This window comes from Falco biarmicus, chromosome 2 (genome assembly GCF_023638135.1).
Source record: "Falco biarmicus isolate bFalBia1 chromosome 2, bFalBia1.pri, whole genome shotgun sequence".
Classification (NCBI taxonomy): Eukaryota; Metazoa; Chordata; class Aves; order Falconiformes; family Falconidae; genus Falco; species Falco biarmicus.
Genome location: NC_079289.1, coordinates 31,658,539 through 31,684,889, shown reverse-complemented (window position 1 = coordinate 31,684,889; position 26,351 = coordinate 31,658,539). Strand labels below are relative to the sequence as shown.

The 26,351-nt window shown below is 42.3% G+C and overlaps 1 protein-coding gene and 1 long non-coding RNA gene across 13 annotated transcripts in view; one reads left to right on the top strand and one right to left on the bottom strand.

Annotated features, from left to right (window-relative positions):
- The window catches only part of HTR2A (5-hydroxytryptamine receptor 2A), a 28,307-nt gene extending 17,029 nt beyond the window's left edge, over nucleotides 1-11,278 (bottom strand). Inside the window, exons 1-3 of one of the 2 annotated variants that reach the window (XM_056329226.1) lie at nucleotides 11,139-11,278; nucleotides 9,999-10,653; nucleotides 4,954-5,154 (exon numbers count right to left, since the gene is read on the bottom strand). In XM_056329226.1, coding sequence (XP_056185201.1) covers nucleotides 4,954-5,154; nucleotides 9,999-10,413 — 616 coding nt within the window. In that variant the 5' untranslated portion in view covers nucleotides 10,414-10,653; nucleotides 11,139-11,278. Of the gene's footprint in view, nucleotides 1-4,953; nucleotides 5,155-9,998; nucleotides 10,672-11,138 lie in introns of both variants that reach the window. The other variant, XM_056329225.1, reaches the window with a different exon arrangement.
- Nucleotides 11,279-11,451: 173 nt separating this feature from the next.
- Nucleotides 11,452-25,921, top strand: LOC130144935 (uncharacterized). 11 transcript variants are annotated; one of them, XR_008820310.1, is made up of 7 exons: nucleotides 11,452-11,583; nucleotides 13,340-13,508; nucleotides 13,962-14,152; nucleotides 14,961-15,168; nucleotides 15,561-15,622; nucleotides 16,507-17,559; nucleotides 25,663-25,921. It is a non-coding gene; the product is annotated as an uncharacterized LOC130144935 (long non-coding RNA). The 11 variants fall into 11 exon arrangements; XR_008820314.1 differs by lacking the exon at nucleotides 25,663-25,921 and having other exon boundaries at nucleotides 16,522-16,617; nucleotides 17,303-20,922; XR_008820315.1 differs by lacking the exon at nucleotides 25,663-25,921 and having other exon boundaries at nucleotides 16,522-16,617; nucleotides 17,300-20,922.
- Nucleotides 25,922-26,351: the final 430 nt, after the last annotated feature.

Genomic DNA, 26,351 nt, shown 5'->3' with positions numbered 1-26,351 from the left:
ATTTCTTAGGTCCACTTAGGACTCAAAGGTGCTTTACCTGAATTTTTCAGCATAGGCTCTATTTACAATTCTATAGATTCCAGTCAAACACTATTCAAAATTCAGCTCTGATTTTTCTAGGAAGAGGAAATGCTTGGGCTTTTTACACCTGTTCTCAGTAATGACCTCTGTGCTTTAAAACAAATGGAATAATTTTCAGGGTTTAATGGGCTTTTGCCTTCAACAGCTACAAATAATCTAATTATCTAGCCACTCTGGGTAGTGGATGATTTAAGAATTAAAGACACGATTAGAATCTGTTACAGTAATTAGAATCAATTTTAAACCAATTGCCTGTGGCATTACATGGTCTAGCGAAAGAAATGCTGCTGGCTAAATGCTTTTCTTCCACTAAAGGCAAACCCATATATTAGTACATTTTTTGTTTAAACTAAGAAAGTCAAGATTTCAGAAGTCAAGTAAATCAAATTATCTTTTTTTTATGGTGTTTTTAAATACTTAATACATACTTAGTATGTCACCGAAGCCAACAGAAGGAAGACCACTGAGTGACTGGTCTTTGGAACAAATTGACTGAATAAATTTGTGAGTTTAGTGAATAAAAGGAAAATTACAAATTTGGTGAATGGAAGTGTTGTTGCTTAGGTAAATTAGAAGTCATAATGAAAGAAACATGGGTAGATGGGAAGCAATAAGACAACATCTGCAAGCCCTGCAAATCAGCTAGAAGTATTTGCAGGAGTCAGTGAGCAGGTGGATAATGGTGATCCAACTGATATAATATTCCTGGTTTTCCAGAAAGCTCTGACAACACTATGTCAAAGGGTCTTAAAGAAACTAAGCTCTAATGTCAGAAGAAGAAAGATTCTTTTGTAGAAAAAGGATGGGTTGAAAGACAGAAAACAAAGGGTAGGATTAAACAGTTTGTTTCCACAGTGAGGGTGGTAGAAGGTCACATCCAAGAGCCCTCTGTGGTCATCAGCGCTGTTCAGCCCATCCGTGACCTGTTTGTGTGAACACTGGGACTGAATAAATGTGCTGGCAACATGCAGCTGTTGGCTGTAGAGAATTGCAGAAGGTCCTCATAAATCCCAGCTAATGAACAGCAAAGTAGCAAACAAAATCCAGTGCTGAGAAGCAGTTGTACATTAGTTTGGGGGTAGCCCTAACTAGATATGCAGAACTATTTGTCATTACTCAGGAAAGAGAGGAGGGCCATGAAAATGGTCAGAGGGCTGGAGCACTTCTCCTGTGAAGACAGGCTGAGAGAGTTGGGGTTGTTGAGCCTGGAGAAGAGAAGACTCCATCCGGGGAGGCCTTATAGCAGCCTGCCAGTGCCTGAAGAGGGACTACAGGAAAGCTGGAGAGGGGCTTTTTATCAGGTCTCGTAGTGACAGGACAAGGGGCAATGGTTTTAAACTTAAAGAGCATGGGTTTACGTTGGATATAAGGAAGAAATTTTTTTACAGTGAGGGTGGTGAGACACTGGAACAGATTGCCCTGGGAAGTTGTAGATGCCCATCATTGGAAGAGTTCCAGATCAGGTTGGATGGGTCTTTGAGCAACCTGAACTAGTGAAAGACGTCCTTGCTCGTGGCAGGGGGGTTGGACTAGATGATCTTTAAAGTTCCCTTCCAACCCAAACCATTCTCTGATTCCATGAGTTTGGAGTTAGTGAGCTCAATGTGCAGGGATAGTCCTAAAGATCAAAAGAAAGGTAGGTTTTATTGAAGTGGGAATTGAGAACAAGGCAGGAAATATTACTACACTACATGAATTCATAGTGTGTCCACATCTTTAATATTGTGGTCTGGCCACCTATGTCTGAAAGAGAGTGTAGAAGCACTAGGAAAGATTCAGAGAAGGGTACAAAGATGACTTGGGCACAGGATACTACCATACAAACAGAACATAACTAGATTTGGACTCAGCCTGGTAAAGCAGTCGTTGAAGGGGGCTATGCAGGAGGATGGACTAAGGATTCTGACAGTGAGGGAGCTATTGAAGGTCTCTGATCACCAGGTTCCCACCCTCTTCCCCTGCTAAAATGAGCCTCTATGCAGGGGAGCAAAACATCTTTCATTTCTTTCTCTTGCTTTTTACCCTCCATCTCATACATCATGAAAGTTCACAGTGCACCAGCTCAGCTGCAAATTGCAGGAGCAAGGGGAAGCCAAAGGATATCTAACTGAGGATGGAGGGCAAACCCTTGAGAAACTCCTGCCTCTCCAATGAGATAACAGCCACACCATGCACTGAGGAGAGCGTGTTGTGCCTGACAGCGGTGCTGTCTGTGCCACCTATAGCCCTATAGCTATGTGAAAATGCAATGAATTAAATAATTTATAACCCTGCCACTCTAAGTAGCACTGAGAGCCTGGAGACTGGTAAATGATACATAAAGTACCTCTCTGTTCAGAAAGCGCTTCTGTTAGTAAATGATACAGAAAGCACCTCATTCTTTAGAAACCATTTCCTACCTATTCTGAGCTGAATGGTGGCAGATCAGGAGGGCAGGGTCAATGACTGACTGACAGCAAGTTGCATGGGTGATCTGGGATCTAGCAAGGTTCCTCATAACACTGGCATTTTTCTTTATTCTGTTAATATAGCAATATGCCATAGTGCAAACTCAGTCCAGCCTGGCAGTGACTAGCTCAGCAGCTTCTTTATAGCTTGCCATTTATTTGCTTCTCTGTCTGTCCTCTGGAGCACATCAGATTTGCCAGAGCTCCTTCACGACATGGTTGCCAGACTGGGAACCAACTCGTCTTCCTTCAGCTTGTCTCCCCACGCCCCTTGCTTCCATGGGACTAGCAAACCAGCTCAGCACCGCTTCATTCCTGCACACCATAGTGTGCTTGCCTGCATTCATTTATATCTATTTAACCTACTTGCTTGAGGGACAGGTGATGTGTGAATGACATGAAGTTTACCCTATCAGCCCACTTACTTTCCTGACATCCACTGTTCCCTTACATGTGTCCTTATTCAGCTGCAGTAAAGCAGGACACCGTCTTCTTCACTCATGCCACACTTGAGTTATTTCCAATAAAATAAGTTGTATTTTTCAGAGTTCTATAAATAGGGACCATGTTGCTATCACTTGCCATAGTAATAACAGATAACATCTGTGGCTCATCTGATCACTGTGAGAAGAAAATTCTCTAGAGAGCAGAAAAGGTGTTTTTACAACGGGTAAGATGCTGTCAGTTATTACTGCAAAGAACAGTCCTGACTTTTGAAATGAAATATCAAGATGTCAAAGAACTAAGCCCTCCTGCTACAGGACCATAAACCATGTTCTAACTAATAGGGCTTAAATAATATTTTTTGTGGATTCATTTTAATAGTGAGCTAATTCAGATACTCTGACAGTGAGCCCATGTCTGAGGAAAGATGCTGAGCAGCATGGATCACTAGGTTTCCCCTGGAATGGTTGTTCTGATCATTCTGTGAATTTATTTGTGTTTAAAAAGGGCAATAATTTCACACAAAATAAGCATAGGCACCACTCACAAAGGCAGACAAAGACAGTACATAGAAACTTAAGGAATGCTTGACTTTTTTCTATCAAATGGAGAATGCACTGAAAATGCTGGCACAGCAGTGCCCAAGATTTGAAAAACTGGACAAAGTAATATGTTTTCTACTGGACTGATAAAAATGTGACTGTAGAGATATAAGGTATGATTTATCTAATCTAAATGAAGACATCTACATCTGAATTTCTCTAGGCTTCCTTCATATTTGAGAGGTAACTAGGTATTTTTAGGGTGGAGTTCACCTGGCCTGCGCCGAACATCTACAGCTGAACAGCTGAATGCACCCTAGAGCTAGACGTGGTGCTGCTGAACCTCATCAGGTCTTGGAGGAACTGTCCTCCTGTTGAAAGAGGGCTCCCGCTATTTCTTACTGCACAGCTATTTTAAGTCATAAAAATCCTAGACCGCTTTTTCTCAGACTGTGGGCCAGGATCAAGAGGGAGGCCAGGAGACCATTCAGAGTGGCAAGCTGGCAGCAATCTCCTTTCCTTCCCCTTGGAAGAGTGGTAACAGATTACAGTTAACACATGGAATAATTTGTATTAGCCAGGGAAGCAGCTAATTACATTTGATTGCTGGCAACACCCATCTCTTCCAGGGCAAAGAGGGATTTTTTCCTGCTTCTGAATAAATGAGCTGCCAGTGCTCAGGGGGTGTACGAAACCAGATGAGCTGAAAGGGAACCATGCTTCCAACACGTCTAAGAAGCACTGCCCCAGGTGTGTGAGGAAATCCCTGGTGGCATCAGTCACCAAACTCTTCCCAACTCCCATGCTGTGAGACTGCCCTGGACCAAGGGTGCTGCCACCACGGGAATGGAAGAGCAATGCTCCCATGTCTGGTTTTGAGCCTCTGGGTTTTGCTAGTGCAAAGAGGGATTAATCTAGTGAGTCATTCAGAGCACCTATTTTAAGCTGTAACTCTGAACCGTCCTGTGGAGAAATTCCTCTCATTTTGGGTTTGCGCAGAGCGTCTAATGCCTCCTAAATAGGATGCATAAATACCCCACCATATGCACTGAGAAAGGCAGAAAAGATCTGCATGTATGAAACATCTGTAATCAAATTACCCTAGTAAGAAATTGGGAACAATAGACTTACATAAAACAGGGATATTTTTTTTTCAGTTGAGATAAATTTTTCTTTTCAGACATTAAGGTAATAATGGATAATCAATATGGGAAATAAACACATCTTTAAGACAAACCCGAACCCAGTAGTCAGTTCTCCTACACTTCCTGTTGTTGTTTTTGATTTCCACTGTGTAATTACTACATTACAGCACTTCTTAGACTGTAGCAAGCAAAATATTGCAGGCAGAGAATACAGTTTTAGACCGCAATATATATGTCAAATCCTCTCAAAGGCTAGAAATCTGCAATTACATGCTGAAATATTGCCTCACTTACCAACTGATATGGTCCAAACAGCAATTATTTTTGCAAAGGCCTTAGTTCTTGAGTTAAACCGGCTGTGATGGATGGGGTTTCGAATGGCAATATAGCGATCCAGTGAGATGGCACAGAGGTGCATGATGGAGGCAGTGGAGAAAAGCACGTCCAAGTAGATCCAAATGGCACAGAGCTTTGTCGGTAGAGGCCATGTGTATCCTGCACAAGAGAAAGTTGACATCAGCTAAGAACATGTCATACATCTTTTGTTGTGACACGTATGTCTTAGTGCCTATATCCTTCTAGTGGGAGCTGGTAGTAAGTGATGTCTTCAACAGAAGCTGCCTGATGCTGTATCAAGAAACCTTTTTTATTTGTTTGCAACCTTCTAACTGTGTAGCTTTTGGGATTAACTCTGCTTCTTTCCCAGGCTACAGGCAGTGTCAGTTTTTTTCTCTTTTATTCTATTTGCATAATGCTAATGCTTGATGTTATGATTAACCAATTCTGGCAGCAAATCTATGGAAAGAGAAGCAATTTTGTCATTGTAAACTTGCAAGCTCTCAATTTCGTTTTAGGACTTTTTATCCACGTAATTACTACATTATTAACACCTGCTGGTATGCAAAGCCATCTAAATTGTGAAACTGAAACTTCAGATTTAGTGGCAGCTGAAGAAAAAAATGCATTTTATTGCATACCAGTGATATTTGTCTCACCACATACTTATATAAGCATATTCCCTGTATCAATAAATATTGATAGGCTCCTCCACAGAGAGCAATCCAAAGCAAAGCATTAGTGTTTACCAATATCCAATCCTCTTCTTAGCTGCAAATTAAGCCTTCTCTTTTTCCTTGTTCTTTCCACTAGCCTTGAAGAATAATTGATTGCTATCCTTTCTGGAAGCTATTGGGAGATGGCTATCGTGTCTTGTCTAGTTTGTTGGTTTGTGTCTTTTTTTTTCTCTTCGAGACTAAGCAAAGCCAATTCCTTTATCTTTTGCTTACAGATGATGCTTTTAAAACTTTTGTGCTTCTTGTTTCTCTGCCCTGAAATCTATTTAATTTATCCTCATCTTGTTTGTCATTCAGTGACCAAAACAGGGCTTTGTATTCTTGCAAAGGCCTCCTGACTGCTAAGTGAAATACAAGATTGCTTCACAGGAATGTCCTTAGTTACAAAACCTGGAATGATGAGTGCCTTTTGTATAAAAATGTCATACTAGTGATGCATGGTTAGCTTATGATCCGTTTTGACAGTCAGATCTTATTCAGCTTTCCCGAAGCCTGGACAAACTTTCCCAGCAGTAGTTGGTTTGCTATCTTTTTCCTTAGCTGTTATCTTTGAATTTATCCTCACTGAATGTTATTTGTTCATTTCAGATTTTCTCTTCAGGGGTCCAGATGATTGTTGATGATTCTGATCCTGTCCCTCTGAGTGCTTGTAACCTCTCCCAGCTTGGTGCTATTGGAGAGCTGTGTAACTTCACGCTCTACACACTAGCCAAGCTGTTAGGGGCAATACTGAGCAGATCCAGGCTAAGCAGAGCCCTGCAGGACCCCCATTCAAAGGCCATTCTAGTCCTGCAGGCAATCACTAAAAACTCTCCTTGAAATAAGTTTTGCAGTTATCTGCGTCCTTATCTTGTGGTGATTTAATTTAGAGCATATTAACCAAGCTGCCCATGACAGCGTGTCATGGGCAATGCCAAATTTAGTGTTGTGAGAACACGCTAGTATTTGGGGGAGTGCCTGTCTCCTTGGAAGATACAGTAACCCGATTTGCAATAGCAGGAACAGAGGGAGAGGCAGAGAAGCGAGGTCTGTGCCTAATTGATTTTAGTCTTGGTAGGCACTGAGGAGACCTATTTCATGGTGCTCTTGGACTGCTGTAATATGAGCTGATCCTGACAAGCCATACAGCATTTATGGGTATGTTTTATCTTGTTTTCTGGTTTTCCAGTGGGGAGTCTGGTCTCTGGGGTGTGCTACGTGAGGGCAGGCTTTCTGGGGCATGTCTTCCCAGCAGCATCTCTCTGTCAGGCCAGGACAGTTTACAAAGGGAAAAGCGATAAAGTATTTTTACGCTTGACGACATGCATCTGTTCTCTTGCTTCAGTGGCCTTTGGGAAGGCATTTGTCATATCCTTCTAGATCTCTTGTCCTTGCTCTAAACCTGGATGGGGCAGGGGTAAAACAGCATCCATCAGATAAACTACGCTGGAGACTACAGGGCCAAGATAGGGAAAAGTACATGAGAGGAGCCAATTGTGGAGGAAATAAGAGTTAGGAAGTGTGTAGACAGTATCCTCCAGGAAGACCTTGGGACATTTTATGTGGAGCATGGTGCAGGGCACCTTTGTCTTGTGCTGTGCTCTGACCACTGTCCAATTCACCCATTGATATATCCAAGGGGAAACCAAACCAAACCGAACCGAACAAAACAAAATACGGCTGCAATTTAAAGACTGGGTAGGCAGGAGAAGTTTTACAAGGTCCAGGATTTCATGTGGTCCATGAGAGCTCATGAGGTCCAGGAGCTCGTGTGAAGGAGTCCCATACAAGGGACAGGCAAATGAGGCTTGTCATCTATACATTTTCAGGTTGAGAGACTGAGAGGGAGGGCAGGTAGCCCCTAGGATGAGATAAGATTTTCTTCCTGATATATCCAGGAGAGGATAAATATTTTCTCACAAGGCCTTTCAGGTGAGGAGGCAAGCTGGCCAAGCTGGCCAGGATGACTGGGCAGGAGGTACAGGAAAACTGTTTTGAGCGAAAGGCTAAGGAATTGCTGTAAGGAAAGAAGAAAGGAGAGTCTGTAGGCACAGGCAGTTGCTGACAAGGCCCTGTGCACTGTCCTGCCTTCTCAGAAGCACATCAGCCGAGACCACGCCTGGGGTCAGCACTGGGCTGGACAGGAGCCCTCTGAAATGCCTGGTCTTTCCACTGCAGCAGGGAGTTATGTAGCATCTGCCAATAATCCCTACCCCTGCTCCACACTTTTGCTGTCACCTATGCATGGGACAAGTCTCCAAGGCAGAAGCAACAAGCATCCAGCACCCTATTGTTTTGGGTGGGAACCAGCACTGTTGTTCAGCTCTGTGAGTTTTCTGCTCTGTGGGCATGTCCACCTTGGCAGGACTTGCTTGGTGTCTTTTCCCAGTAGAGGCTGGTGCTGCTGGGTGGATGGAGAAGCCTGCCTGGGCCAAAGGATGCAGGCTGGGACAGGTGCATGACTGGTGTGACTGGGCACCCAAATGGGAGTTTCCACAGTAGCTGTAAAGTTCTCAAGAAGGAAATAATCTCTCTTTTGAGCAAAACAGTCACAATTCCCCTTCAAGGTGATGCGGAGCGGGTGGTGGGGCACACTTGTTCCATAGCCTCTGAGGTGCCCCGGCAGAGCAAATCAAGTGCAAAGGCCCTCAGTTTGGGCTTAGGATGACAACGCAGGTGATGTGGCTGAAGCTGGGCAGCTGAGACTGAGCAAATGCTTCTGTGTAAGGTGAGGTTTCCCTGCGTGCCATCACTGGTCATTGTGGAGGATGATGGTGCACCATGCTGAGATGGCTCTTCTGGTACCTGTGTGCACCACCAGATGATTTTTCACCCGCAGCTACCCTGCAAAGGCCTCCTCTTCTTAACCTTGCAAGACAAAAAGCAGGGGGAGAGGAGGCAAAGCCAACACACTCCCTTCCCCATGGCTTTAGGTGCCTGGCTGCTCCTCCACTCTGGTGATTGCAAAGCAGGGTGATGCAGCCTTCCCTCTGCGACAACGGTTTCGGCTTTGCTGTGTGCAGGAAATCCTGCGTCCCAACCTTCAAACCACTTCTGAGCCTCAGATTTCTGGCACCTCTTTGCTTGGCAGCAGAGCCTGGCCAGCAGGAGTCCCTGTTGCATGTCTCAGAGAATCATGCAGGATTATAAAGGTTTTTGCTAATCTCACCCATCGGACGATTGCTGCTCCCACAGCTCTGTTTTACGCTGTTTCTTCCACCAAAGGTAGTTGCATCACTGATGCAATAAATTACAAAGTTACACCATCACTGATGCCAAATACAGTTTGCCAATGTTACTGAGGGCAATCTGTGTAGAAATACAGAAACTGGGAAATAAACTTCCAGGTTTCTGTATGAAATCTCTCTTAAGTCACAGGCTCGTGCTTGGACCTGTATTCCCAAAATAGTGAAGCAATAGAAATCTTTGTAAACAACCTCACTTTCCTCCTGATGTTGCCTGGCTTCTCCTTGAACTGTAGTAATTCAGTTGTGGCACTGGAAAACTCAAAGTTTAGGGATTATAACAGCCTGACTATATTAGTACTGAACACAGAGGCTGCTGCTTTTTTTCTACGTGAGCTATGCTGGAAGTGATTTTGGTGAAAATGAGATCTGCTGTTAAACATCTGCAAGGTTATGAACTGTAAGTCATTATTCACTTAATTTTTAAATAACTACTCTTAAGAAATCATAGCTTTGCATTTGTAAATTTTACTTAGAATCAGGTAGAATTAATTCCCATCCATTTTTTAACTCCCACAATATTTATTCCAGCATTTGCTGGTAAGTAAGTGTCTAAGCAGGGTATTGGTGTTAAGAAAATTCTTTACATTTTTATTACTTAAACAAGAAAATTGAAGAGGTTGCCTACTTTGAATCTAAAGGTAGTCATTAGTGCTTCTGTGCATATTTGCAGAGCAAAGTAACTGACAGGACCCTACGTTCTCATTAGGAATATTGAAAATTATGAGCCAGGGAAAAAACTGAAAGAATAGCAAGAACAAAGCATCTTCGTATACACTTTGAGACAATTCATCCAGCAACTAAGTAATAAACTGATGATCTGGACTGTGTTTAAAATGCTTGTAACTAGAAATGGAAAGTAGGAAAAGATTCAAATACTTCACCTATTTTTACATCCATTAACCAATTACATATATTTCAACTTGTATAGAGTGATTAATTTTTTTTGTGGTAACTAAATGAAATAATAGCAACAACAACATGTGCATGCAATGTTTAAAGCTTCTTAATACATGCAGTAGGTTACACAGCTAATACTCACCGTACAGTATGGTTAACATTGACACAGGCATGACAAGGAAACCCAGCAGCATATCAGCTATTGCAAGTGACATTAGAAAATAGTTAGTGGCATTCTGTAGTTTTTTCTCCAGTGACACAGCCATGATGACAAGAATATTTCCAGCAATGGTTAAAACAATCACTATCACTGTCAGCAAAGCTGGCCAGTTTTTCTGTGAAAGCTGAAACAGGGAAGAGTAGCACGGTGGACTCATGTTACTTTCACACGAAAGATTGGTAAGGTTTTCAGAGTCGACAGTCAGGTTAAAAAGATGTGATATATTAATCTCTCCAGCTCCATAAACATTTCTGTAAAGTCTTCTCTCATGATTTATTTGTATTAAGGAGTTTACAGTGGGGTTCACAGAGCTCTTCTCATCACAAAGAATATCCATTGCTAAGTCCAAAACCGGTGAGATAAGTAGTGAAAAATAAGAAATGATCACCCTTTGTCACCATCAGGGTTTATATTCCTCAGCTGTCCATGCCAGAAGTTGAGGGAGCACAATCTTTTGTCGACTGTATCTTTGCCACTAGTGTGATGTAGAAAAACATACCAGAATTACTCCAAAAGCTGAAATGTTTTGTTTTCAGTTCCATCGGAAGTCCAGCGTTGGCATACATTGAAAATCCAGCTGAAAAGCAAAACCAAGCTGTAGGATAGAGAATGTGGACTTGAGGCTTCAGGAGCAAAAATGTTGGAGAAAAAGAGAAAAAACTTTTGCAGCCACTAGGACTCCCCTCTGGAACTACATATCTTATTGCTATTGGTAACCATAATCACACAATTTTAAACACAACAGTATTAAAATAGCTTGCCATAGAAAACATCAGAGCTCTCGCTTCCCTATTAAGAAAGTTGATTAAAGATTCCATCCAGCATCTTTCTCTTGAAATAATTAGACATGCTCTTATTTATAGTTTGTCTTCCATGATATGGCTGATAGTGTCTGACTCCTGTTTATTCCAGCATCATCTTCAGCCTCATATCAGAGATTACACATTCTGCTCCATGCTGACTTTTATAGCTAATTGTACCTTTTGGCCCAGCCTGGCTTCAGAATGGAAATTAAACAACAAGATACTATCATAAAAAAAATACAATTTAAGGAAGACTTACATTGTACTTCAGAGCCCACTCTCAAACTGCAATTAGGTGCACTTTATACCCTGATTTACTATATTCTTCACTGTGTTTAGCCAGTTTTGTGTCCTTTTTCTTCAGCCTCCTCCAAAATGGTGGTATTTGGAATAGTTTTTTGACTTCTAAACTGCACACTTGAGTGAAGCCGGTTCCTGTGCTGCAAGGCTTGCTCTTTTCTTCTGAGAGATAGGCTGCTTGCCGACTCTTTCCTTGTGCGTTTCCCCGCCCCAGGGCAAGCTGTATTTAAAGTAATAATAATATCAGAGCCCTTCTCGAAGTGACACAAAAGAAAGCACACACATGCACACGAAAAAGCAGCCTGCACGGAGGAATTACTGATTTCGACAGGAATGGAATTTCTCGCTCACTGCCTTGTTCGGTTCGTCAGACCTCCCACTGTCTGGATGTCATAAACTGCAAGGTAGCAACAGCAGAGGAGGGCAGGGGAGGGCAGACCAGAGGGGGTCTTTTTGGTAAACTAGCAGCTTGTGCAGCTTATATTTCAGAGGTCCTCCGCTTGGGTGCTTTTTCAATGCACGCTTTCCACTTGCAGAGGATGGCTTGCAAACACAGCTGCATGCAATTACAGTGTTTTACAGGATGCAGGCTTAACAGAGACAAAATCTAAGGCTCCCGATGGTAGATACTAGTGAAAAATGTAAGTGTGAAGCTTTTCCCATGTGGACGGAAAATTATGCCAGCCTTAAGATGAAGGAGTAACATCCAGTCCCCTTCAGTTTTAACTCCTGGTCTGTGCTGACACGATAATCAAATTGGCAATAGATATTTATAAAAAATTGAAGTCACTCTGATATCATGCTCATTTGTCAGGAGGTGGATGTAACAATTAACCCCAGCAGCCTGTCCCAAGTAAGTGTCCCAAATGGAGCAGTTCAGTAAAGCAAAAGAGTATACAGCAGAGGGGGAACCAAAACAGCCTTCCACCATTTCTGCTTTCTACGTCTGCTGCCAGGACGTGGATGAGGAAGTAGCCAGCTCTTTAATTTGCCACCTAACATAAAACCTACTCCCAGATTTTCTGAAACACAGTTGTCAAAATTTCAGCTGAGTGGATTCACCGCTCCCCTGCCCATCCTGAAATACACTGCAGACTTCCCTCATGTAGAGGGCATATACAGGCAGGCTCAGGCAGTTTGCAGTGAGAGCTCAGAGACATGCTAGTGTCACTGGGCACTGGTGGGTCCTGGCAGACCCACAGCAACTGCCGTGTGCTCCTATAGCGCAGCTCTATGTGCAGCACCACTAACTCTGCTGCACTTCCCGGGGGCTGCAAACACAGGGAGAGTTACAACAGCTCAGCTGATGTGCCAATCACTTCAGGGGTCAAAAACCTGATCAAAGTCTCAGAGCACCCACCAAAGCCCATTCAGGTCACTGAGGCACTGTTACAGGACCCCTTTCACAGTAAAGTTCCTGTGGAACCAGTTTTGCTCCCAGCTGAGCCCAGACCAACAGCCATCACAGCAGGACGGAGCAGTCAGGCAGTAGCTCCTACCGATGCCCACATGGGAGCTGGAGATGAGTCATCCCAGTGCTTAAATTTCCCAGTCCTGTAGGTGAGGCCAGAAGACTATCGGGCAACACAAGATGGTAAAGAAGGTTAATAATGCTGAATTTAGCAAGAAATGTTTCAACCCTGGCAGTCTTGTCCAGGAGCCAGAAGGGGCTCTTTCCCTCTTGCCTTTAATACAACAACCAAATGGGTTACTGTGTTCACCAAGTGAATTTGGCATCCATGTTCCAGAGGGTTCAGCAGCCATCCTGCGAAGATGCTCTTGACGTGAAAGTGCAGATCCACTGCAGATGTTTGGCTGCACTTCTGTTGAACGTGGCTACTGTGCAAAACAGGGCACAAGACCCCTTGGCTAGGGCTACATATAATCCTTTCTGAAGAACCCAGGTGTCCTGTTATTTTCTTAGTTGGTTCCCTTGGGGCTCTAACATTTCTAAAGTAACAGTCATAGGTGGGGGGGTACTATTTTGCAGGTGAGTACCCAAACTGTGGGTCTGCCAGCAAAGCCCAGTTTCACCAAGCAGAGCTGTGCGTCTTTTTTCCCACTCCAAGGACAGAGGCTTAGGACCTGGTCTTCTAATTTCCTGAGTTAAGAAATAGGCTGTGTGTAAAAGGTTTGTGAATCCTGATTTCACATCTCCAGCTCCCTGTAGACCTGAAGCAGATGCCTAAAGGAGCTTCCTCGTTCTTACAGAGTAGCTTCATCTCCCTTTTGCTAGAATGGCATGACTTTCACAGATACTTCATCCTTCCTCTGCTTCAATGACTCATTTAAGACTGCAGCTCTGCTCTGGACATCAGAAACGCAGAAGGTAAGTGCAAACAGGCTGAACGTTGCCTCATCTAAGACCTTTGCAGGTATGGCCATAAGCTCTTCAGCTAAGCACTGCACCGTTTATTTCCTTTGGTCTAGCTGTGGACCACCACCACCACCACCACAACGTCTGAGTGCCTTCTGAACACTACTCTGTCTCCCCATAAAACTGTTTGACATATGTGAAACTGAGGCACAGGTAGATGAAATGTCTTTTTTAAGGTTTGCACGTGAAACATGGATGAGTCACAAACCACTTTTGTATAGCCCAGTATGTCAGAAACAAATTTGTGATCTTACAATATCTTCTAGCAAAGTATGTTGGATGTGCTACGGAGCACAAGTACGTTGTATTATTTGTCTCAGGATTTCTTTGACTGCAAAACCCAACCATCCCATCTCCCCCACAAGAACCTGAAAATGGCTTCCCTTCCATATGGTATCGTTACAGGGGTCAAGCAATGCAAAAATATCCAACCTCTCTGTGCTGAACCCAGTGAAAGGCAGGTATCAGGGCTTCCACGGGTGCTTTCGCCTCTACGCAGAACTAAGCATGTACTTTGCCTTGAGAGAGCAGGGAGGTACAACCCCTAGGTGGTTAGTCACGTCTAAAGGCAGCCTTGACTATTGCTTCTCCTAATGGTGAGTAGTTCTGGAAAACTGTAGGTCCCATGATCTTCCGTTTTTAAACAAAGAAGCTTGCACTCTGACAGCAGCAGAGCCTCACATGCTGTGACCTGAAATCCCAGGCAGCATGTCTGCACTAAAAACAGACAGCTGCAGTCTGTCCCAGTCTATGTAAATTAAGTGAAATCTTAGCTTAAAACGGTGATAATGTAGTCTGCATTAGACATAGAGCATTCTTCAGAAACACAGCTGGCATGGGAACCGTCTACATACTGCTTTTTAATTTCTGGAAGGCACCAACATATCAGATTCATGAGAGCCCCTCCTCTGTTTCCTAGCTCTGCTTGGAAATGTAGAACATTAATCTGTCCTCTTGGGCAGGGTTTTTATGCTTGGCGTGGTGCACATAACTGCTTCCTAGAAATGCTGCTTTTCAACAATTTCATCTGAAAGAGGAGAAATACAAAAACTAGTTTGCATAACACAGATTTGGTGTTCTCAGGATTATTTCAGGTATAAAAATCCCCAGTTTCTGAGTTTGCCATTGCCCTGCCCTATGTATTGAGTGGCTTGTGTGATCAGTAAATGTGTAAACTGCAGAGGTTAATCACTCACTCTGACATCTAAAAGTGAGGCAAGTAGAATGTGAATAATTTGTGTTGCGGTCAAGACAGCTACCATTTTGTATCTCTGTGTACATTTATCAGGGATTGTTGGAACAGTTAATACTGTGGTGCCTCAGGATGTGAATCAAAAGCTAGTTATTGCAAACCAGAACAAATAACTAAACAGTGCTGTTCTTTTTTTGGCACACACTCCGCAGTCAAGCTCATTCTGGATCTCTCAGCCTTCTTGACCCATGCCATTGCAGTAACATGAGAACAGGTTGCATGATCTTTCTGAAATCCACGCGGGAGCAGCGTCCTTCAACCTTGCGTCCACAGGTGATGATCCTGAGCAAGCTGGGTGTTGTAGCACCAGCACCCTGTGTCCTCCTGTGGGCCACGGGTCGTGATGACTGAAAACCTGTGGTGAGTAACTGGTGTGTTGTTGTGGGGGTCTCTGCTGTGAAACTGGCTGTCTGTATTGATTTGGTCTGGACTGCTTTTGAATGAGAACTGAATATTAGAAGTTGAGGCTAAAAGCAAAGCTGTAATAACTCAGTTTGACTATAATTTCTAAGTGTAATATATACTAAGAAATCTGTAATAAGCAAATATGTATCATATATATATATATAAAAATAACAGAAACTGTAAACTTTCATGTCTATCCCACATGCAAATGCTCGTTACAGTCTGTTCAATCCCAGGTGATTTTAAAAGCCTGATTGCCTCATTCATCCCTGAGTTTTGGAAAGATGTGCAGTATTCCTGGTGATTTGTAGGGTGTCCTCCTTTCTAACCACATGTTATTCTTTCAGGATCTGCCAGTTACAGCCCAAAGAAGGAGGTAAATGTGAAAGACAACCTGGAACAGCTTAAGGTACATTGTTTATCTTCCTAAGCCTGTGCACCAAGATCAGTAACATTGCACTGGTGACCTCTTTTAGGCTGGTATGATTCCAGTGTGATTCCAGTGCAGCTCAATTGAATTGCTGTGGCATAAAACTGATGGAACGATTAGTTGGCTGGAAATCAGTCAGATATTTTTTTTCTCATGTGCAATTTTGCTATTTAAACATTTCTTTTACCACATCAAAATTTTTTCATGGGAGGAAAAGTTCTGAAGAACCTCAGTTTGGAAGTACCCAAACATTTTGCTTCAGTCTTGTTGATCTAAAGGTAACATTTTAATATTTTTGAATTAAAAATGTTTTCTTATGAGACAGCTAACTGGCTGATATGCAAATTGCCTTATTCTCCTGGACGTTTTATATCCACTGTAACAGCAAGCCTAGAGGCAGTTTCAAGTTGAACTGAGCTGAAATAAAACATTCTTGTTCAGTTAAAAAATAAACTGAAACGTTTGATTTGGGTCAAACCCATGTAGTGAAGGAAATGTTTTGTTTTGATTCTTCCCAAAGGAAACCTGAATGCTTTGGGCAAAATTATTTTTTTCTTGCATAAATGTTGATCCCGCGGAAACTTAATTTCCCACAGGAGTCAAAACTGCTGGGGAGTGTCCATTAACCTTTTGTGCTGAATGGATGAATGGCCTTTGATGCTTTAAGGAGGAATGCTACAGCCTTATTTAAAGAAACATCTCTAAAATTCCATGCTTTATTTTAGTGATACCTGAAGGGACAAGTTCTTCTTTACATCTTTCTCTCAGATGTAAATATTAACTATTTATATACCTGACAATAGCTTTTATATCACCAGAGGCCTCTGCAGACATTTGATTTACTAAAACACATTTTGCTTTAGATATTTCCATTTCAGCTGCACTAGGAAGAAGCTGGCAGGTTGGTTTGTGCTGAGACAATATTATGCTGTGTTCTGATCCTCTGAATTACAAATGAGCCAGTTCCACTGTAGGTAAAACTTTATTTCATCCAGACACATATCAGTGCGAATCCCATAGCATAAAGCTCTATATTCCAGTATTAGTACCAGAATCTCTTCCACTATTTTTTTCCTCAATTTAAAGCTTGCAAGCAGCAGTGAGCATTTTCCACTTGATTTACTTCAGTTTGCTGCTTGAAGATGCACTTGCTGCCCACAATTAACACTGGTCATCGTCCAAAGCCTGTATCACCTCAGCTCTTACCCATCTTACAACATCTTTTTAATGGGGTGATCAAAACCACACACCATATTGCAAAGGTGGCATTGTGGGAACTTTCTGCCAAGCCATCATCGTCTATGGGGAGTCTTACATGTCTGTTAAGAGCTGTTTTAGCCTTTTAGTCAGGCAATACACACTATAGAAGGTGGGTGCACTTCATCCTTCATTCCTTTCCCTTCTTCCAATAAATTCCATCGCTTTGTAAAAGGTGATAAAGTTGTTTTTTTTCCCTGTATTCACTGCTGATGTCTACTCATAATTTTAGATCCTACAATATTTAAATTAGACTTTTTTTCCCTCTCAAGGTCAGTACAGTACTACAAAAAGAAAACAAAAGCTGTTTCAATTTATTGTGCTCCATACACAGATTTGTCTGTATTTCTCTGGGCTTTTATTTTTTTTTTCCTTTTCTTTTCTTTCTTGTTTCTCTAGCAGCACATAAGCAGAAAAGCAAGAGTAAGCTGAATCCATGAGGAACTTGCTACATTTCTACTTGGACATTGATGGATGGAGAAGCATTTAAAAGAAAAAAAATATCAATATTGAATCCAAAAAGGTGGAGTCACCTCTGCTGGTTTAGCAGCATTATGGGGTGGCAGGGAGTTGCCCAAATATGTTTGTATTTCCCATCTCCCCAGAAGCTCATGGGTTCAACAGCATATGGAAGACACTACCAGAGACCTGTGAAATAGGTGGGGACCTGCCAGACCAGCAGGAGTTAACATTACAAATGTATTTTCTATGCATACCTTTATTGCTCTTTAAAGATGGCAGAACAAAACAGCTGCAGCCCTGAAATGATGATCTTAAAAAAATAAATATAGCTGCTATTTGTTACAGCTCTCTATTAAACTGGCAGATGATTGCTGTTATGTTTTCCCTCTCTTATTCCTGGGATAGCACATTTTCCAACTTGTTAAGTTACAGTATGTAATTTATGACCATCAAAGTGGAAAACATTACACAGTGCATGAATTTGCATCAGCATGAATGTCTGTTATCGAATGTGTGCTGTAGTTCTAGAAACATGCAGTTATTCCTCCTTGGCAAAACTAATATTTTTGTTATCAGGTTTTGTTTAGTTGTATTTAACTGATTAGAACAGCTTTAATGGATACATGCAAGAGTTCTGTAAGGGGCAGTCCCCAGTAGGTCTACTTTTCTGTGAAATCAGGCAAAGCTATTGTCTATGAAAATATAGTCCAGCATTAAATCAAGGTTGGTTCAGCAATGTGAACTTGCAAGAAGGTGCAAACTTGCAACAGACAGGCTGGCTGATTGAATCCTTAAGTATTGTAACTGTGGCATGTCAACAATGCTAGCATCGTAGGCTGGGATCCAGTCTGCTTGTTTAAGATAGATCTTAACTGTAGGTGCACAGAAAAAAAATGCCTTAATGGAAAGGTAATTGAGTGTCTCCATTGAGAGTCAATGGAAAAGCTTCCATTGATTCCATGGCAGTGAATTTAGGGGCACTCATTCATTGGACTGCTGTGCTGGATCCCACTTTTTAATCATTTCATGTAAGGTGGTGATTCACAGATCAGGCTACAAATTGTATCTTCATAGCATCTGATTCTTGAAACAGTGAGAGCTGAGTCAGATCTGCAAAATACAATAAAAGAATCATGTTACCTCCAGGTATGTAAATATTTCTTTACATCTAGATGCAGCACTGGCTGAACTAGTTGACTCAGCTCAACTGACTGTGCCAAGACTTTGCTGTTACTTCCAAAGTTTGCAATGCTGTATTTTCTGCAGAATAATTTTACTATAATTTTAAGTGTTCCAGAGGAAATGCAGCATCTTTTTGGCTTAGTGGTACAACTAATTCCCACCTTCTTTTTTAGATGCAGTTTGTGAACAGGTACTCTCTACAGAGCCTGTAAAATTCTGCTCTGAAGACCTTGGGGAGATCACAAAAACTTACAACTTGATTTGTAAAAGAAGCTGTTATTATTTACCTAGTTTAATAGACTGATTTATCTGTGCTCTTTTTCCTGAATACCACTGGAATCTGAATGTTTTTCTTTAGAACACTTAAGGCAATCAAAACTATTTATTTAAAGCACTGAATCACTTAAGGAAACAAATGGAATACAACCAAAAGCTAAAATATTTTTCCAGTGGGGTTTGATATCTCTGTAAACATTTTGACTTCCATTTTCTTCCTACTCATTTTTGAGTCTGTCGAGGATCTAATATTAAATTTTCTATCAGTTTCTACTAGGGGTGCAAGTACTATAAGTTGAAATACAAGTGGAGAACCTGCTGGCTTTATGTAGTGCAGTTTATACCCTCCCACACTCTAACATATGGCTGAACACCACTGTATTGTGGAGTCCAATAAAAGACTGACTTACAGTCTTTTTTAGGAAAATCCACACTCACTGGGCATCTCCCTATCTTACACACTGGTATCATACAAACATGGGCTACAGCTGAGCATCAGAGCTGTGTAGGGTAGACACAGGAATCCCTGAGGGCACCTCTGATCTGAATGTTAAATTAGCTTTATTGAAATATCTCTTTTAAATGAATGGAACCTGATGCCTCTCTTGTACTGGAATATGCCTTCTTAATGATGCTTCCTTGAAAGCTGTTGATGAGAGGCAGGAATGAGGGAGCAGTCATTACCATTAAAAGTATTGAAGTGTTAAATGGTAAAAGTGATTGCCTTTCTTCCAACCATAAGTTTTTATCATGTTTATTAATACAATATAGGGCACTGTAGCTTTCTGTGGTATGTGCAGAGTCACTGAACTCATGTATAGATCACCTTCTTGCGCACCAATAAATCCCAGTTAGCTGCTGGTCTGCTCTGGTCATCTGTGCAAAAGTCCTGAGAGACATGCTGGCATGATCCACTGCAGAGAAGATGTATGTGTCTAGGCATAGGTCTAGGACTAGGGCAGACAGAGTATTTCCCACAGCATTCGTATCTTTCATGAACATGGCTGTAGCCTTGGCAGATATCCCGTGTGTGTCTTTGTGAGATACCGTCAAGGAAAGACTTCATGAAGATTGCTGGTGCTACTGCAGCAAGGGCAGAGAGGATGCATGAGCATCCTTGGGGTGGATGGAAGGCACCCAAGAGAGCCCTTTAGGCTGACAGCGTTTCCTGGGATGTCCTGGCAGATACAGGGCGGCAATAACCCCAGTGCTCCAGTGATTAATTGGGACCTGTAGCACAGTTCTTACATGGTAAGCAGAGGCAGGCAAAAAGGAAGGCACTTTTAATGCAGGTGTGAAAGTAGATCAGGGTGATAAGGAGAAATACCAGGAACAGATGCTGCTGCAAAGTAACAGGACCTGAAGAATAGAAAGTGAGGACTGAGAAGGATTTGATGTGTGACAGGTGAAGGGCAGAAAGGGGAGGAAAGGAAGATCTACCTGTCAGTTATGGTATGCAGATTCATAAGAGTCAGGTATCAGGTATGCGGACTCAGGTGAATCTTTGTCAAAAACTCCCTTCCATATCCTGTGGCCAGCTAGATTCCTTTGTAAGCCCAGGAATAAACCTTTTCCACATCCATGGTTTCAAATTTGTTACTTCAAATGCAAAACCTCAAAAAGTAGAAAACCCTAACATGATATCTCTTTCCAAAAAAAGTCTTTGGGGTCCTGGAGGGCTCTCTTTAAACTTTTAATCCTTTCTTGGCTAACTGTCAAGTCCTTATTTTAATGTCCTTTTTATTCTTCAGTACTTCTTCGACTACTTTATCCATGTGTTTGTCAGGCATGCCGTAGAAAGAAGAACTTCTCCAAGTAACTTAGACCCCTGTCCCTGTTCGGACTAAGAAAAGGAGAGCTTGGCAGTGGAGTACAGTATCTTTCAAACCACTGGTAAATCAATATAAATGGAAAATCTCCTGTTTTCACTCCAGTGTGTTTCTACATGTGAGAGAAAACAGCTTATCTGTGCCAGGTTCTGCAGTGAGCCAGAATCTGGTCCATAGGGATCTCGTTACTCTTGTTTCCCAAGGTGCTGTGCCAGTATGCTTTCCTGTCTGAGAATGACCTTTAATACCTGAACACTGGAAATCCAGTGATGGTCTGAGAGAAAACAATGGAAAGCCTGCCTTTGTAAAGGAAGGCTTGGAATGGGCAGGTGAACTTTCAGCAGAATTATGTGTAGGCAAGAAGTTGTAATGAATTGCACAGGTTATAATGGGGAGCAAATTCAGAACAGAGGTTCATGATCTTTGTTCGCAGAGGTACACTCCTGGTGCTAATGGGAGTCCCACCATGGACTGCTTGGCAGAGGTTAGAGGCTGCATGTTTATATGTGTCTGGTTTTATTTATAGGGAGCTTTTGGACTGTACAATCCACAGGAGAAAAGGCGGGAGAAAAAATGCATCACCTTTCCTGGTTGCTTTGTAGGAAGAGTTATTATGAACACAACTCATTTATCAGCATCTTATTGTTTATTGAAGTCCAGAGTTGTGTGTAGGGCGGTTTGGAAGCGAAAAGGACAGAAATACCTATAGCATGTTGACTTTGGAAAGACACTTCTGCTATAAAGAGGTAACTTCTGCCATTTGTGCCTTATACCTCATCCCCAAGAAACACATCAGGAGAGGAACAGAAATCAAAATGTTCTGTGGTGCTGGAAAATGTCAAGGCTACAAGACATACCTGGCACATGCTAGATGGAATCAATACATTACACAAGAGAGCTTCAAGCATTGCACTGAATTGCTTCTTTGATGCTCTGTGTGTAGTGTTTAATGTAACGTGTGGCATTAAAATGCAAGATTCAAGCCAGAAATTTGCCTCTGAAAGTAAATCAGGCACCCACCCAAATGCCTAACAGATGAGTTTTGCTTGTATTTTTTTCTAATGGCTGAAACTCCTGGGTCCTGCCAGCCTGGCAGAATCTGAGCCCTGAGTCAAGGGCTGCTCAGTTAATGCCTTTTTCCTGTAAATATGTGCTTAAATATCAGGCCGCTGAACTAGTGCATCCAGCTTGAATTATTCTGCGCTGATGGTAGGTGAACAAAGAAAATAGCATCATCCAAGACAAATAAAGGAAGCCATTGTAAAAGCAAGTTATTTTTCCTAACAGTGAATTCTCTGAAATCAATAATGTTCCCACTAACATGAAGTTAATGGAGAGTCAAGCTTCCACAAAAAGTAAGCTGGAGAATATGGGGCAGGAGTTCCTGCATCAAAATGCATGAACTATCTCAGTGACTCTAAGTACTAAAAGGAAGTGATCCAGGCCTATGTTATGGGCTACACTGCAACGTGTTTTCTGGCACGGGGACACAATACTTACTGAGACTAGTAGGTGGTTCCCCAACAAACAAATCAGTGCCACCCACATCATTGTCCAGACTATGGACAATTAATTATCACAGAGAGCCATAAAAACTAGGAATCAGCCTGGTGCTTCAGGAAGGCCATCCCAGAAGGCCCTGAGCTCCAGAGAATTGCAAATGAAGCTGGAGAACGGTGCCTCCCTCCTGCCTGCAGCTGTCAGGGATGGGGCTCCCCATTTCCCCATCCTGCTGCTGCTGCTCTTTGGATGTTTAAATATGTTGTTCCAAGTTCCCTTAATGTCCCTGTCATCCATGTGTGCTGGCAAATGACAGCAGTTAGTTGTGCAACATCCAAACCAACTAACAAATTGCCACCTGAAGCCTGCTTTCTGTGCTCCCCCCTCAAGCTTCTGGGATGAGCTCCTGGTCTGATTTCACATATACTGCGAGCAACTGACTTCTACAAGATAAGCAGCTCAGTGGTTGCACCCTGTGTTTCTCTCTCACACATGCTCCCTGGCAAAGAACAGGAATGAGCCATTAGATTCAAAATTTGAAAACTGGAAACGCTACTGGGTGTATCATCAGCTGGAGAGAAATCCCATCATTACACTGCTACTACAGCATCCACCTTATTTGTGCCTCCAACTCAAATGCATTAAACTAATTACACAGTAGTACAACTCCAAGACAGATTTAACATATTGGGATAAGAAAAGCTTCAAAAAAACCACTCCTTCATTAATAATTGAAGAGATGGTTGTGCTGGCAACAGAGGAAAGCAAAGCGATGCCAGCCTGTGGGACAGAGCGCAAAGAAGCGGTCTTAAACTGTGCTAATAAACACATACAAATCTGGAGTTTGTGGTCATTTAATCCAGAACATGGAGTCAACAGATGAGAAAGCCCCTTAGGTCATCTATTACATGTCCCTGGCAGTGGAGGACTGCTGCAAACAGCGTGCTTCTGTTGAGCCAGCCTAGTTCTCCACAGGCAGTGGGACACCCACTTCCTAGAATATCTTCCTATGTAAAGACTTTTTGTTTTTACCTCTCCACAATGGGCAGTTTAAATTCACCTTGTGATTTCATCCACCGTTCCTAATTGCATCCTTTCTGCTGAAGGACGTAACTCCCCTTGGTGTTCAGACCCTTCAAATATTGATAAGAAAATCACTGTGTCCCTTTTCTTTTGCAGATGTGTTTAAGCCCAGTTCTTTGCATATTTAGTCTTTTAAATCTTTCTTTCTGCAGCCCCCGCATCCTTTTTGCTGCTCTGCTTTTACGATTTCTCACTGTGCGTATGTCTTAACATTTCAGCTTTGATGGTAATACAGCAGTAAGGAAAAGTTTGGCAAATCCTTGCATCCAAAGTGGAAGATAATTAATCCTATTGTTCATCGATTTTACAACTGAAGACAGACAATTGCTTTTCTTTGGATTCTCTTCCCACCATCTTCTGGGCTGGAACAGATTGTCCCCTCCAGTGCAATTTCAGCCACATTCAGTCCTTGAAATTGTGTTTGCAGCTTTTTCCCTTAAAAACAGGAGGGGTGGGGGAAAGGTAAAAAAGAGGAAGTGAATTAGGAGCTTTTGGGCTTCCCATTTCACAGCTGTTTCATTCCATCATTAACCCTGTCAGTGCTGAAAAGTTTGGGAAAACTCAGGCATAGGAGGAGGTTGGTGACAGGCAAAGGGGATAAAGCAAGGCAAATGCTTTGGAGGACTGGTGAGCACCACTAGGAAAAAAGACACTTTTGAGCAGGGTAGCTGCAGTGTATAGCAAGGACCACATTGGGAGGTTGAACTGGGGAAACCAAGCAGGCAGGAGGTGACAGGAGGAAGAGATATGGCAGTGGCAACTCATGGGACAGAGGGATAGTGGGGGAGCAGGAAGTGATGCAGTACCGCTGTCGACTAAATTTATCGCCTGCTTGGATGTGTAGGGTGAGAAAAACAGACTTCATGGTGCAGCAGAGAACATGGGGAAGTTGGATTTGTAACCTCCAAAAAGAGCTATTACTCTGGGAAAACCTTCTGTACTGAGAGTACATCTTGATATAGGATGTTGTAGCATGGTAAGATGAAGCAGAATGAATAGGTATTAAGATGGAAAAGTCTTCCACCACCATATGCTTGACATAGCAGGGCACTGTAACAAAGAAGACTGGCAGAGGTAAGAGCTGCAATGATAATACTCCCCTCAGGGGAGCAAGAGGACCCCAAACTCTAAGGGGAACCTCTAGTCAAGGGTCCTCTTTTAGTTTATAACACTAGAAGGGGAATATTCTGCTATTAGAGAAACATCCCTCCAGAGGAGATGCCTAGTGGTGTGCATCTAATGTGGCTGGAGCTACAATATTTGGGTAAAGTTGTGAAAACAACCTCATCTTCATGGATTCTGCCTGTTCCTCCAGAATGACAGGTATTCTGAGAAATATTCACTGTTGCAATTAGCATAAGGAAGCCTTGTACATCAGTTGGGTTTGGATTTTGCTACATGATGTTTAATGGTCACAGTAATTTGCCAGGGGATGACAGCCAGAGAATCATCAACCCACAGGAACAGATTAGCATGTAAAAATAATGATTGTTTTGCTTTGTTTCTGAGCATTTTTTTTACACATTTCTTCAGCTTCCCTCTTATTCATAGAATTTTAGCCACATATCTGCTTATTTCTTTAAATGTTCCATCCAGATTGTCATGCTGGAAATAGTCTCCAGCAAACAAGTATTTTAAGTGTTAAGCAAGCCTGATACTTCCTTTTAGGTCTTTGGCACTGCCACACCCATAAGCATCCAGGACAAAAAGTGAATATAATTTACCAAAGCATAATGATAGAATTTTCCAAACACTAAGCAAGTTTGAGGTAGGTTTACTTACTGGCCTGCATTCATTAGTTGTAGTGGTGTCACCATCCCTTGTTCCAGCTGCGTGTGCTTGGACAGGGTCTCATATGGTGCAAGCAACCTCATTTTTCAAGATGCTTTGTGTCCACAGTCCATCTGGAGGTTCCATGCTATATGGATGGGCATTTTCATATGGGTTAACTGCATACCTGCTTAAGCACAGGAGCTTTCATGTGAAGCAATTCAGCAAAGCTGAGGATCTGTGAGCGATTGCTGTGAACCAGAAAACATCCTCATTCCTGTTCTGGGCAGGGAAATATTTGTAGGTGCTTATCCTATCCTTGCATACAAATAAATGAGCAAAACAAAGCAGGACTGCTCCTGAATGTAATTCTGACAGCTTGTTTAAACCCCAGCACCTCAAGAAATGTTGAATTGTTCTTGCCTTATGGGAAGAAAAATGAACCTGTACTTAGGCAGACTTACAGGGCAGATTTTGCCCAAGTAGCATCTGGTCAGTGACATGTTCTTATCTGCATTTGATGCACCTGCTGATCGCAGTCCTATCAGTATGTTTTATGTTACTCAAGATGTTTTTCTTGCAGAATTCTGTGCATTTGGCCACCCTAACTTTTGACTCCTTCATTTATTCACTCACCATTCTCTGTTCTTCTACCTGCAGGTACTCCCTGCCACAGAAGGGTCTTAAGAAATTGCTTCTGAAAACTGGCCTGAAATTGTGAGGAGTCCTACATCTCTGCTTCCTAGATTTCTTTAAAAAATATTATGTTGGATCTGGTACTGTATTTTACAAGCCACACTGGAACAGCTTAATCATTTAGGCTTTGTCTTAAATAAAATTTTAAAAAGCCTCTTTTGGTATGAAAAAAAATCTCTTTTTCTCACTTAAGAGGAGGAGCACATCTTATGTCTGCAGCAGCTGGTCAAGCTACAGGGCTCTGGTAGTAACAGAGAACATTTTACTTCCTAAAGTTGTATTTGGGAGGTAATCACTTTAACTTTAGTTAAAGTCTGGTTAAGGATTTAAAATTCCTAGTCCCTTCATTCTAGCATAGCCTGATCTGAAGAACAGCAGATCAGCAGACAGAAGTCAGGCTAGGCAGAGGCAAGACCTTCATCTGTGACCTGTTTTGGCTGCAGTATTGTTGGAAAGAGAAGTACCACTCCATCCTCTCCCTGTAGTGATACTAACCAAGCAGTGGCCCACCCTGCAAGCCATGTAGCGATGGCAGTTGCTGCTGTTGAAGAAGCATTGAGGAGGACATGAGACACTGTGAGCCAGCAGTGATAAAGCACCGAACATGCCCTGAGAGAAGACAGCTTGAGTGGATGCAATCTGAGGACTTACTG